The sequence below is a fragment of the Petromyzon marinus genome, chromosome 3 (assembly GCF_048934315.1).
Source record: "Petromyzon marinus isolate PM22_M1 ecotype Great Lakes invasive population chromosome 3, UKy_Petmar_22M1.pri1.0, whole genome shotgun sequence".
Taxonomy (NCBI): Eukaryota; Metazoa; Chordata; class Hyperoartia; order Petromyzontiformes; family Petromyzontidae; genus Petromyzon; species Petromyzon marinus.
In genome coordinates, this window is record NC_133669.1 from 14,440,634 (window position 1) to 14,455,731 (window position 15,098).

The following is a 15,098-nucleotide window of genomic DNA, read 5'->3' on the forward strand; positions in this document are numbered from 1 at the left end:
TCACGATTCGTTTCAAAGATTACTTTTTTTTAGTGGTGCACACAGTGGACTCTGATTGCTTCAAGGGCTACCTGGAGGGCATCACAAACTATGGATATTTATTCCATTTCCGATTTCAACCTGAATTGGAAAGCAATAAAGTGAAACCATTACAGCTGTCAGAACCGATAGTAATCAAGGCGATCGGGGAAAACTGTCATGTAGGGGTAGCAGGCGCAAATCAAGAACAACGGCTTATAATAAACCAAGCCACAACATTATTAATACAAATATAAGACTTTATTACAATGTACATTTCATATCTCACTTTAACTTTGGAAAATGTATGTCAAAGAGCTAAATACAGAAGTTATTAAAATCACGTTTTGGATTTAAAATGTTCTAAATAGTCCCGACAGCATCACACACAACACCTATGAGCAGGGTTCCTCCTGTAAACCTCGACAGATCGTCAGATACTGTTAAAAGCAAGTACATATTAAGGGCGGCATACCAAAACACATGGTGGAAACAGCACCACATATCCCACTACCCTTTTGTCTCTTGCACTTGTTGGTGTTGACCATACTAATCAACCTATGGACAGCTTGGAATATTTAATAGGGTTGCCATATCATTTTTCACGGTACATGTCAAAATACGAAATACAAAAATTACAAATATTGCGGTATCAGTTTCCCATATTCTTTGTACTTCAATTGTATTCACATTTGTATTGTTTTTGTGCTTTGCTGGTCTAGAAAAAAGAAGATCACTTTAACTGCAGTTCACTCAACATAAGCCTGCCATAATTGTTCTAATCATTACAAGTTATTATAATTATTACAAATATTGTCACACGAATAACAATGAAATTAATCAAATTAAGTATGGAAATTACATCATATAATCGCCATGCCATCTATTACTCTGGATATTTATCAATGAAAATATTGTATAGGTTTTTTTTACAACTGTAATCATTGGGATTGTTATGTCAGGAAATACAATATTTAGAAAAATGAAAGATGAACATGAAATATATTTAGCAAAACGGACGATAAGATTGTGGATGTTATAGCATACGCATATCGTAGTACTGTATTGCAATACCGAGGCAACCCTAGTGATCAGATTTGAGAAAACACCTGCGTTGTGCCAGGAATTGAACCCGCAATGCAGGTCATGTAACACAGCAAAGTAATGAACACAATTCACAAATGCACACTTATTAAACCGCACACGGACATAATTATACATATCGTCTTCAGATACACACATTCTAACTCGTGTTAACTCCCACACATGCTCACTAGCATCCACACTCATGCACACTCCAACGCAAATGACCATAATCATATTGTCCCTCAATCCAAAAATAAAATACATTCAAGAGCACATACACATTCCTAGAGAAACCCATAGCCCGTATGCATAGGTGTATGTGTGTAATGTTTAGCCTGGCACAGCGCTGTGGTGATGTTACTGCCACTTAGTGGCAAATGGGACTGTTGTTGTATCATGTCAACAGTCTGTGCGGGGGCTGCCCATGTGCTCTGTCAGGCGGCCCAGGCCACCCGTCTCTTGCTTGAGCACTGTGAGCAGCGTTTGTGAGCTCTCCAGAATCTGTTGGGTGAGAGGAGGAGAAGCCAGTGTTGGGAATAAGCAGGCAGGCAAGGAGAGTGGGGGGGGGCATGAGGATTGTGCACATCTCAGATTGTGTAGTGGGTGTCCATGTGTGTGAATATTTGTATGTGTGGGTAAGCATATGTAAGTACACAAAGGCAGTGATCAATGATTCATGTTGCGAGTTTTTTTTTATGCATGTTGTCATTATTTTTTAAGGAAAACCTTGCACAACACGGTTTTAACGAATGTGTGTTTTGGCAATGCATGGTTGACCTAATGAGGTCTGTTTTCCGGGATACAGAGGTCATGTTTCGGTTACACGTCGTTTGACGCAACTAAAGATTTTCATCTCCTTGTCGAAAAGTTGTGTGAGAAGTGCTGCATCCGTTGGAAGGTGTGAATTAATAAACTGTGAGAATAAAATGTTTACTATACATGTTTTTGCATGCGTATATTTTTTGTGTGAATGTAATACAATCAATGCGCACAAAGGCAATATGCAAATGTTCACATATTGCCGCAAGCATCTAGCTGTCCACTTGTTGAGAACGTTAGTTCATATGGACTAGATGGTGGATCATTAACACCCAAGTGCAGTTCGGGGTGAGCATTGGACGTGAGTGCCGCAGTGTGGGAAGAGTAATGGGGATGGGTTTTTTGTGTTGAGGTGAAATTTAAAAATAACGATTGTGCAAACACACAAGAAATGTACAGAAACTCCGCACACTCTAGTGCAATAACAATTGTGGAAATTATGTGTAGTTAGTTAAACAAAGAGCGTGGGGGTGATAATTTTGGACCCAGGAACACAACCCTATTTTTCCTATGGAAGTTAATTATTTGTCGAACCTAGTTTTGCCCAATATGGCATTTTTCAGAAACATAACCCCCGCATTCGGCAACGTCTGCCTCTACTTTATTGTCTACATGCATGTATAGTTTATCGTATGTGGTTTTATTCATGTATTGCGTGTGCTGTGTGTTGTAATTACTATGATGTGGTGTCTCAGTGTTGTGGAAACTGCATATGCTTTCTGAGTACTGTCTCGACGACATTTGTGTGTACGAGTGTATCCTCTCACCTTGGTGTACGCAGCTTGGGTCTGCGCGATAGTGCGCTCATACTGGTTGCGTGTATGTGTGCGGGCAGCGAGCGTTTCATTTGTGCGGGCAAGACGCTCAGAGATGGAGCGCAGCTCCCTCTCCAGCTCTGTCTTCTCGCGCTCTGCCTCGGCCACCTCGCGCGCCGCCACATCGCGCCGTGCGCATAGCTCCTCCAGGCCTGCACACACACACACACCACATGCACAGAGACAGCGAGCCTCGTTAGGTCTTACAGGCAATACAGCACAAAGTGCTGTTAGTGAACATCTGTGACATTATAATCAGGCTTCTTCAACTATATATTTCAGCAGGTTACGTCATAAAATGAGCATGTGCTGGTGGGCCAAGTGACGTCATACATGTATAGCCGTTATGACTTCAAACGTCTTTGTGATTACTAAATTGTACCTTGTTTCCAGGTCTCCCACCTGTATCCTTTTTTATCTCTTTCATTCATCTGTATCTCTGTCTCGGCAGGCTAAAGCTCAAGTGGGCTACTACAAGAGCCTTCCAGGGGTTGAAATTTGAAGAACCTTGCACTACATATATTTATTTCACACACTTAAACATAAACATGCACAAAATATAATTCTCATTGGTGCATGCATTCTTATACATATACACACACAGACTTCTACACTCAGATATGCTGCACAAACACTAGCTATACGTATATCCCACGTTTGGCCTATAGACTGCAAGGACAATTCCTGCAAGCAAACATCAAAAGGCGGGTGATGTGACAACCATGCCTAACCACTTTTGTTTCCCCAGTGTTAATGTTCACATATCGCACCATCAACTTTAAGAGCAAGTTGACGTAGGGGAGGCTTATAACCGGTTCAGATATGTATCTTCCAAAAATCAAACCCAGATTACTGGGTCCACCACTCTCGGATCTGCACATATAATAGAGACAACCACACACACGTATACAATCACATAAAAATACGTGCACATAACCATACACATGTGTATACACGATACACTTGGATATAAAGACGTGTGTATATATAGGCATATACAACCATATACAGTGACATTTATCCAAAATATACACACGTACACATTCGCCCCGGTCTCTCCCTCTGATTGCTTTGCTCTCAGTCTTGTAACTAGCGTGGGGGCAGGGGGTGCCTCCTGGTGGCCAAAGCTCAGAGTTGGGGCCCCTTTGGCAACCACCATGAGATATATTTTCAACAGTGTAAAATAACGAAACGTATTTAAAACGGAGTGCCCCGAACAGCATTCCATTTTCCAGACCATGAGCGTAATGATGCGATTCGGCAAGAGGAGCCGCGATATATTGCCTGGGTGCGACTTTTGTTTTGCCCGTATTTAAACGGCTGTATGCCGTATGAACCTGAGAACTCAATTTCCCTGCACAAGAATACGGGTAAACCGTAGGGTTTTAAACCGATAAATCGTCTACTGTCAAACAACTGCTGGATGAGGGACTCCTCACACAGTGCTGGTTGCCGGCGTTGTTTGACCATACTGGTCAATGAATGCGGGTTGGTGAAGGTGGTGAGCATAGCTGTACAGTACACCATTGCATTTTGTAAAACAAAACAAAAACCCATGTTAATGTTATATGGGCGACACACAACGAACGGTTATTACCGTATTACAGTCCTGTATGACCAACAATAGAAGACACGGAAACGCGTACATTTCACGAGCTCGTTGTTGTAGTTCTGCAACGCGGCTCCCTGCTGAGACATGCCTCTTCGCAAAGTGGAACGTAATTTAAAGAGGTTATTAATAAACGTTGCAAGCTCAAAAGATTTGGGATTTGTTTTTGCTCCGTGTCAACGGAGCCGGCCGCCTTAACAGCAAACCACGCGCAAACGGTGATCTTGACGACACGCCGGACGTGACGTCCGACCCCAACAGGAAGCTAAACTATTTAAACTTTTTTTTTAAACGACTTCATACAAATAACATTAACTGTTTGTAGTAGTACTAATAACAGCAACGAAAGCGATACGGCAGAAGATGTATCGGTTTAAAAATTGAATAGGAAAAAAAACTGAAAGAAGCGAACCGTTACCATGACGACAGAGCCTGATGGGCCCGTTGTATTTTGAATACTTCAAATAAACATCGCAATCAATATAAAGCGACCAAAAGTTAAAATCATTAGTGTCAGAATTAAAAAAAATCTATACATACGAAAAACGATTATTGTACCTTGGCAAACGACCAAGAAATGTTATTAAAGGTAGACATGTATCAACGTTAAAAGATGGCTTTGTAAATTAAAACGAAATACTGTACACATCATTTCAGTAGCCTCTTTATTAGAATAACGTACGCAAAACAGAAAGACAAGTCATGATAATGCATAATACAACCAAATATCTGTCAACACCTTATCAGTGCCCTAACTTATTACAGACCAATTCAGACCTTATTGGTCACCCCGTGCCCCCTTATAAATCTCAACGTTCATCCTACAAAGTCCCATCACAGGGTAGAAACACAAATAAAAAGACAAAATACATGTTTTGCCCGTATTAAAACGGCTGTACGCCGTATCGACCCGATAACTCAATTTCCCTGTCCAAGAATACGGGTAAACCGTATGGGTTGACAGGAATTCAACAATCATCGTCCCAACGTTGGGCCAACGTTGGGGCAACGTTGGGCCAACGGTTCCAAAACCACATGGCAACGCAAGTTTACTGGGGTTCTAGATTTGAAGCTTTCGTGACTGCAAGGATCCATACTCTTTGGTTCTATACGGTAAAGGCACGTAAAAGTATAAAACAATTCAAAATAAAAATAAAAAATTCACGACGTTTCGGCCACAACACAAGTGGCCTTCATCAGATGAAGGGACCAGACTGTCTCGAGGACAGCGCTGTGGTTATTTACGTTGGACGTGAGAACAAGTATTTTTAAACACGTGAAAGCCCATTGAGCTAGATGATCTCTGGTTTTCAAGCAACAGTTAAAATACGTGTATTTAAATACGTGTATTTCAATTGAAGTAGTTACGGTGCTGTATAAAAGCACCGGTTCTCAACCCTTGGGGGTTCAATACGTGGAAATGCGCCAGGGGTCATTTATAAATGCCTGAAATTGTGTCGTACATGAGAGTCATTGGTGAATAATCACGTATGAATCTGCCAATGTAAAATAACTGCGATAACATTTTACATACGTATGGTAACCTGGCACGATATAAAAGGCATTTCTAAACTCGTTGATCGTAAGCAAAGTGGGTTTCCAAGAGTAACCAGCGAACTCGAACAAATTACGCCGTGGATGCAGAGCACCCGTTGTTATATTCGCTTGTTAACTAGTAGTGTAGGGCACCTAACGAAATGGGCAATTGGTTAAAATATTGATGTTCATTATTCGTACATTTATTTCTCAGAACCATGTTGGGCCAGGCAAGGGGGTTCTCGCTTGAAACAAAATTCAGTCAAGTGGTAGAGTAGCCAAAAAAAAAGTTGAAATTCACTGCTGTCGAGAATGATTCAAGCGATGTTTCTGAGCAGCGTGGGGGCGCAGCTAACAAAGTCTTAATTGCTTTTGCTCGCTGTTCAGATTTTGAGATTTGAGAGTGCGAATTTCACTCTCTTAACAGTCCACGAAGGTGTTGATAGATGTCAGCGTTCAGCAAAAATACAATAACTGGTCGATTATATACCACTTTTGTCGCCATCCCAAACAGTAATATAGTCATGATTACAGCCGTCTCATCTCCACTTGTCCAATTATAGCCATATTTTAGCTTACCGTGCTACCCATTGGCACAATATGCCACTTTATAAGTTTGACCATATCTCAGCTCAATTTTCTAAAACTATTTTACTCTGGCATTTATTAGCACTCTCGAAGTTTTACGTTGCGCAAGGTAACCGATATTTGTATTTTATCATGTGAGAAGTGTGCCACCTAGCGACACAATCTGGAGAGAAAAAAAGGCACTGGCGTAAACAATCAATTTTACGAATCCTCGAAACACTTACTCCTTGTAAACATGCAGGTCGCGACTATAATGCTGACATTATTAGCGCACATTTATTTGAACCTTTTCTTGGAACTAAAACAATAAAAATATATATGTATTTTCATAGGTTATGGAGGGTCAAGGTCAGTCTAAATATCTATATTCCCTAGTTTTTTGCTAAACATTAAAGAACCAAGACTATGAATATTATTCGGTAAAGTCACGTAGGTAAAAAAAAGACAACAAAAGTCGCGACGTTTCGGCCACAACACAAGCGGCCTTCATCAGGTGAAGGGACCAGTATGGATCCTTGCAGTCACGAAAGCTTCAAATCTAGAACTATGAATATTAAAACATGTTCCCATAATAAATGAATGAAGTAAATCGCCTCCTGTGGATTGGTTGATGGTGCACTGTGCGTGCTGGAGAGCGCAGAAGACATCGGACAGCTCGGTTGCATCCATCGATGGACAGGGAATGACTCCGATTTCTGTTCATAGAGATCAACTTCACCCAGGTTCATCCACCGCTATGCTCCTTGGTCTCCCTGCCTCTGCTCTCACTCCCCTCCAAACCCTTCCGCACGGGTTACTTTCAATCTCTAACTTTCCGACCCGCCCTGGGTGGACATCTGTGAAAAAAAAGCTTCATAGCTCATTGGATTCCTCCAGTTTAAATCAAGATTCTGATTGTGATCAAATAATCTGATTTAAATCATTATATCCTGTCACCGTGTGCTATTATGTCAAGCGCCTTGAGTGAGCGAAGGCGCTCTGTACATATAAAATAATATGAGATACACTGGGCTCTCATTCAAAATGACGAGAAAAATCTCAACTCGAACTATTTGTATTCGAATACATACGGTAATTTTACCGTTTTCCGTAAAGGAATTATTTGACTGAACTACCGGCGTTGTGCACTGTGATGCATACGTGGTTTTTACAGTCACGTCCGGATTACAACTTGATTTCATGGAATCTGTCACGACCTCAAAAACATCCCCTCTGTCCTAAATGCATTTATTCAACATTCCGTTCACGAGTAGGATAATATTGTTTTGTTCCTTTGGACGGATCTATATTTCTCACGCCTATAACCAAATCACCCGCAATGCGCCTGATCTCTTCAGATCCCGGAGGTTAAGTAGGGTTCAGCCTGGATATCATTCGGATGAGTGGCACCTTTGCGCGCCTGGTCATCATAGGCAACTTCGGGGTTTAATAATAAATGAGGTTTCCCCCTTTTTTCTGGCAACAAATCTGAAACCTTTTAACAAGGATTCATGCTTGCATTAACCACAATACCTGCAGTCAAAATGCAAACAAAAACATACTATGATAATATATGCATTTTGGTGTCATCTGGTCGAGCACCAATTGGGTCGAGGCTCAAAAGAAAGCCGTCCCTTGGTGTGGACCAATCAGTTTCAAGGACAATGCATCATCATATTATCATAGTATGTTTTTGTTTGCATTTTGACTGCAGGTATTGTGGTTAATGCAGACATGAATCCTTGTCAAAAGGTTTCAATTTTTGTTGCCATAAAAAAGGGGAAAAACCCTATTATTATATTTTTGGTACTGGCAAAGGAGGTCTAATGATGTAGAACTTCGGGGTTCTTTTGCGTTTTGGTCAGCAGGGGGCAGTGCAGAGATATTCATTATTGTACTGTGCTTCGATGCTGCTCGCTTCACCAACTCGCGCTGACCGACGTACTGAGAGATGGTGAAATAACTTTCCACAGCTCCCAACGCGTGGGGATGCCCTCATCCACCAGCGTATTAAGCTAATGGACAAAGAGGGCTGTACATTTTGATTTAAAGCTTTCGTGACTGCAGTAATTCATATTCTTAGTTCTTTCGGTAAAGTCACGTTGAAGGGAAACAATAAAATAATGAAATATATATAAAAATAAAAAAATATATAAAAATAGATATTTTATTATTTTATTGTTTCCCTTCAACGTGACTTTACCGAAAGAACTAAGATTATAGGGCTGTACATTGTATATGTGCACATGGTAACGCTATTCAATTATTTGGAACCCTTCCAGGAAACGAACACGCTGCACATGTGCGCGTTGTGGGTGTTAAAATCATATCCACACCAACTTGGGCCGGCTAAACAGTTATTTCCCCCAGCAATCTAATCTGCAAGCTATACGGGGGATATCTTGGTCTCTGCATGTGATGGCATTACGCAGTGACGGACACCAGCCAGCCACCCACTCCCACATCCCGCCCCCCCGACTCCTTCCCGGGTCCCGCCTCCCATAAAGCCGGGGTCCGACCCGGCCAGGTCCCAGTGCGGGGTCCCCAGGGAGGATGATGATGATGATGATGCTTGCCGTGTGCCTGCTGCTGCTGCTGGGCGATGTCACCGTCGTCCCCTCGGAAGGATCTGCCTTCGACAAACACCTGTACCACAGCCGTGTGCGCGGGAACAAGCAGGGGTACGGTGTGTGTGTGAGTGCCTGCGTGCGTCCGAGTGTGTGGCTGTGTCTTTGTTGGGTCTGTGGTTTTGGCTTCTTCCCTATGTCGACTCAGCATTTAATTAGTGCCTGGGGTGTAAGACATCAGCATGGAAAATGGGGCCAATGCATGGTGCTGGGCACACCACTCCCTGCTGCATAGTACCGGCCTTTAAGAAATAAAACATTTGTGCTCGCCAACAGCACTTTCCCCAATAGACCGGATAGGTTATATGCGGATCTTTGGCTTTGTGTAGGAGTATTAATATAGGGAGCGGTGTTACAGGAATCCGGCGACCAGATTTCGATTCCGGGCTACGGATATCAGTGGCAAACGGCATCAGAAACTGTCTTTGGCCCATCCTGGTTGACTCAACCTTACATAAGTATTTGATTCGATATCTAAAACTGGGGAGGCAAGGGTAGCCAGGGTGGTCTTGTTCACCCATCCCCTCCTGTGTCATACCAGCCTTCATAGGTGCTCGCTAACAGCACTTTCTGTTCAGGCTATACGGGGGATCTTTGTGTCTGTGAGTCTGTACGTATGGGATTGTGTGAATTTCGTTGTGTTTAGTAGTTGTTTTTATTTGGGTGTGTGTCTATGTCTTTATGCATGTTTATGTAACGCTGTGTGCATGTGCCTGAGTGAGTGCTTGCTTCAATGCATGAGTCCTATGGGCCCGTGTCTCTTTTCGCCTACGTGCGTACATGTCAAGGTGTCGGTGAGTTAGCGTGCCCAAGTCGCTTACACACATAAGTGCCGATCCAAAAGTTTACTCAGTATAAATATGGGATCCTTATACTGGCATGAGAGCGGGCCGGTGTGCGTGAGAGAGTGGGATTAATCTACATACCTGTGTCCATGGTGTCGCCTGTATGCATCATTGTGTTTATGGGGTGCAGGGTGAAGCGGTGGTGCAGTTTTGAGCACACAGCCCTTCGAATCTGGCTAGCTGAGTTCGATTAGTGAACACGGCTCACATCAGTGGCGAATGCCAATAGCGGTTCTAGGCATCGCCTAGGTCGCATCAGCCTTCAATTAGTATTTGTCGCGGTGTCTAAACATCAGCACCCTTTTTGTGCGGCGTGCCGACCTTAATAGGCTCTCGCTAAACGTCAGTTGAATTACAGTCTGTGAAAAATCTTTAACGATCTTTAATCTATAAACGAGGTGTAGTGAGGCAATAGATGAGGGGCTGAGTTCGATTCCTGCAGACCATCATGCACATACTCTGCCTCAACATTAACGCTGGGGTGACAAAGGCGTCACCCCAGGTTCTGGTCACACCACCGACTCGAGAGCATTGACGCGCGTAATTGCACGTGGCACAATTCTATCCAGAATAATGAACGGATATATGGGGGATCTTCACACATATTTGAACTGAATGGATTTCATGTATGGACAGGTAAAAAGAGAAGAAGACGCTTGGTGACCTTTATTATTTCACTGTGGAAATGGCCACAGGTCTTGCTCATCTGAAAACTTGTTTGTGAGAGTATGGGATTTCATATTCTTAGCTCTTTCGGTAAAGTCACGTTGAAGAATATGGGATTTGTTTTTGCTATACATTTGTATCATTCCTCCTCCATAATGCATTATTGTTCCATCTTTCCGGTCGTTATTCTAGCCACACCACCCCCTTATGCGCCGTTCCAGCCTTTTCATAGTCGCTCACTAACAGAACTTGCTTCAACAACCCGTGTAGGCTATGCGAGAAATCTGTGTCTTTGTAAATCAATTTGCCGGTGTACGAAACGGATAGAGGAGATCAATTAATGTACGTGCAGGAGTGAGATGAATTGTGAAATCGCAATACCACGAGGGGTGGCGACGGCATAGAGTGGAGAGCTTCATCTTGCAGCGGATAGATCATGTTTCGACAATGATGGGAAACCCTTCATCCAGCAGCGCATTAATCATGGCACTTGACGCTGATGGGGCAACATTTATCCAGCAGTATATAGACCACGGCCGACGATGATAGAACGTTTGACACGCATAAGACAGGTTATTGATGCAATACGCCTTTGGTCACGGAGCTTTGTTCGTTCCATTCCCTGACAAGGGCTCACTTTGTGGATGAAGGCGCCAGCTTGTTCACACAACCAGCGGGCATTCCCAGACGGCGAACAATGACTTTTGCGTGTATGTTTATGCGTCGTCTGGACAAATATATATAAAACTTGTTATAAGCCGTTTACTTATCGGAGATCAAGGACAATATGCCGTGAAAAGACATTTGTCAGTCGAATTGTACGTTTCTAATTTCACAAAATATCTGCATATTCTGAGTTGCATCAATGGGAGGCTGGGTGGAGAGCGTTGGTCCAGCGTCCAGTGGATGCTGCCACCTTCCTGTATTCGAATCTCGGCCATGGTTAGCATCAGTGACGAGAGATATATGAACCGGTCCTGGGCCCGCCCCCTTTCACCAACCCGCAGTGACCATCGTGGTGAAGTATGATCAAACAGCCTCCATGACCTCCACGATGTCGGGGAAGCCTCTATCCAACAGTGGCTTGAGAAAGGGATGTAAATGACTATAGTTACGTATTTTAAACTGTAGGCAACTATAATACTGTGTACTGCATAATGCTACGCGTTAATAGCTTTCATTCGCTACTTTATAATCACCAACGATTGTTAAACTTTCCACGAATCGTCTAAAGTCGTGGTCTGTTATTCGATGATGAACGCAATCTAATTCACGCCAGGCTATGGGAACAATTCTCATTCTCGCATCCCGTATTAAATATAACTTAAAATAGTCATGAGCGTCGTTGAAGAGACTATAAATATTAAAACAGATCAGCATAAAATATCCCTTCACGTAAAAATAAAAAGTATTCCTCACACAAGCCAATAGCCGCAAGGCCTTCTGGGAGCACATACATTCAGCAGTATTGATTCAAGACAAGAAAACTCTGAATCAGTTTTACCACATAGTATCTGAATGTTAACTCCAATTTCTTGAATTTAGACTGCATCTTCGACGTCAAATATGACATGTTCTTATCGTCAATTCCTAAAATATAACATTTTTAAAATCGTCTTTGTGATCGCATTAAGTCACGCAATTGTGTGCTATCGGTGTTAAGTCATGGACGAGAGTGTCAATTAGGAAATCCTCAGTGATGGTGGTTGCACCTTTTCCTTCTCCTACAGACCCAACGTGTGCGCCGTGCAACAGATCGAAGGCACCGGCAAGAAGTACTACTCCAGCTGCAAGCAGTGGTACGCGCGGAAGATCTGCGGGCAGCCCACGTGAGCGAAGCGACATGCGGGAGGGCACCATGGGAAACACGGGGGCGAGGCATTGTTGTAGGACACGGAAGAAAACTTGCACATCGTGGGAAGGAAATTTTGAAGTTAAAACCGTGACATTTCACGGGCATTTTCTGGCGTCTAATGCGAACTAAATAATATTAACGATAATATTTATACATCTATCCTTGGCACCGTTCCATCACCATGTCAGCTGTTAGGAGCGGAGATGACAGCACTTTATTTTGAGCGTTCGCTATGCACTGCTGTAACGCAAGACTCAGTTCCCAACTGGAGAGTTGGGGCTCATCAGTAAGATGTAACCGCACAAACCAAATACACGGAGGGTCTCGACTTTTACGAAATAAGTCGCCGTGTGGCAATGGCTCATGAGTTCGTACCTTGTAAGTGAGACTACAATTACTCTTACGAGGATGTAAAAAAATCTCATTCACTGAAAATAGTTAAGTATAACGTGAAAATCTCTTTGGTTCCTTCGTTAAAGTCACGTAGAAAGAGAAAATAAATTAGATAAAAGCATACGACGTTTTGGTTGCAAAACAAGCAATCATCAGGTACAAATGAAAGAGAAAACAAAGCTAGTAAACTTAGAAATATAATGTAATACAACACAGAGAGTCGGCTAACATAACAGTCAACACCATACCTGGTTGATTACGTTATTTCAAAGATTGCTACATTTGAGAGAGATAAAACACAGAACCGGAGACACATAGACAGACACATAAGCAGAGAGAGAAAACACAGAGACACACAGAGAGAGATACTGTACACACATAGGCACACAGAGAAACAACGCCTTTGTGTCGAGGCCTTAAATAGAGAGAGAGGGGGGCAGAGAGAGAGGGGGGGTAGAGAAATTAGCATGTCAATGAGAGACTTGGAGCCTTCGTAACTGCAGGAAATAAGAGCAACAAAACGAGGGGAGACAGAGAGAGAGAAAACACACTAAATCAAACAAACTTAGTAAAATTTGGAAATGTAATGCAATGCAACACAGAGAGTCAGTCAACACACAATTAACGCATAGCCTGGTTGATTACACTCTTCCAGAGATTGCTAAATTAGAAGTTAAGTGTGAAATTTGAGAGAGAGACAAGACACAAACACGGAGACACAAAGACAGACACACGGGCAGAGAGAGACAACACAGAGACAGAGCGCCAAATCAAGTTTATAACGTGGAAAATTATGCCCTTTAGAAATTACAGAGCTTACCTGAGTCTCAAGACTCTTTTCATGAGGATAATGCACTGAGATGTTTGCCAACTTCCTAAATGAGTACAGTATTTTACATATGGGATGAAATTGGAGTAACCGAAGAAAAACAACACGTACGAGGGGGTAACAATCAAAGTTCCACACGCTTAGATTCAATCATTTTCTGTACTGCCACCTGATGGCCACCTCGCAGTCAGTCCGACAACACCTGGTGTTCCTCGGTATTCTCTCATCCAAGTACTAACCAGGCTGAAATCTGTTGAGATTTTTTTTATTTGATGAGACCAGGTGCATTCAGGGTGATTTGAGCATCGAAAAAATATGTGAACTGATCTAACGCGGTACATTTTTTTAAAGGCATGTAATTTTTCCCATGATGTCACTTTTACAAAACATTTGTACACGAACAAACAATTCTGCTATTACAGCTGCAGACCCAATCAGAAACTCTGTGTGGGTGGGTAAAACTTGTCCAAGGTTGCCTTGTTTAATAAACAAGTAACGCTTTGGAATCTATCATCTGGAAGAAGTCTTTGTTGCAAGATCTATTCGATGACATGCCCTTTCAGTCGTTAGAACAAACTTCGCCAGCTTTATTTATTTCATTGCAATAAACACATTAATTCATCCATATCACGGGAAACGGTGCCAGCGTGCGTCACGCTTTATCGGAGCCCAGCCCCGTGGCCTCTATTTGTTCCATAAGCAAGGAACACGCGAGCACAGCGGAGAATCAATCGGGAGTATTCATCAACCTTCAGTGGTGCTCTACATGTACAGCCCTTTTGTCAAACATCTACTGGATGGGAACATTTCCCCCACGCAGTGTGTATTGTGGAGGTTATTAGCTCATACTTCGCCACGATGGTCAATGTGTGTTGGTGAAGGGACGTGGTACAATACAAGTGGATGTTGCTGCACTGCCCTCTGCTGACGATGTAGCCGCGGTGCAGTCTATGACACCTGTTTGTGTATGGTGGTCACCTACCCAAAGCACGATCCAAGCTCAACCATTCTTTGCTCCGGAGATCTGACAAAATCGGGCGCACTCACGTAAATCAAAATCTTCGTGGACTTTTCATGAACGATTTTTTTAAAACGTAGAATTGTGTGTAGCCAGATCTTCCTTGAAGTGGTGTGTTTGAACCCTAACTCCAACCCTAACGCGAAATACTACAGAGGCCCACACGAGTCAGAAACCAAATAAGATGCTCTTCCGAGTACCCACTCTACATTCATCTAATTATTTGGTGATATTGTATTGGTAGTGCTGGACAAGTACACATAACAATAAACTCAATACATTTGTCGTTTACACTGCCTTAAAATAAATCAATTTATAGAAGAGGTGATTCGTGGGTAATGGGCCTTCTTCATAGCGCATACATAGAGACCAGAGAGGTAGAGTGACTCTTTTTGACTCTACATGTTTGGCCTCT

The 15,098-nt window shown here is 42.6% G+C and overlaps 2 protein-coding genes across 2 annotated transcripts in view; one reads left to right on the forward strand and one right to left on the reverse strand.

The window, feature by feature from the left end:
* Nucleotides 1-257: 257 nt before the first annotated feature.
* Nucleotides 258-4,601, reverse strand: SSNA1 (SS nuclear autoantigen 1). The gene is made up of 3 exons (XM_032975030.2): nucleotides 4,385-4,601; nucleotides 2,691-2,890; nucleotides 258-1,605 (listed from the first exon to the last, which is right to left on the reverse strand). The coding sequence occupies exons 1-3, from the start codon at nucleotides 4,434-4,436 to the stop codon at nucleotides 1,504-1,506; spliced, it is 354 nt and encodes a 117-aa protein (XP_032830921.1). The 5' UTR covers nucleotides 4,437-4,601; the 3' UTR covers nucleotides 258-1,503.
* Nucleotides 4,602-8,955: 4,354 nt separating this feature from the next.
* The window catches only part of LOC116954486 (transforming growth factor-beta-induced protein ig-h3-like), a 36,262-nt gene continuing 30,119 nt past the window's right edge, over nucleotides 8,956-15,098 (forward strand). Inside the window, exons 1-2 of the mRNA XM_032975041.2 lie at nucleotides 8,956-9,131; nucleotides 12,319-12,417. Of these exons, the coding sequence (XP_032830932.2) occupies nucleotides 9,004-9,131; nucleotides 12,319-12,417 (227 nt within the window). The 5' untranslated portion in view covers nucleotides 8,956-9,003. The remainder of the gene's footprint in view (nucleotides 9,132-12,318; nucleotides 12,418-15,098) is intronic.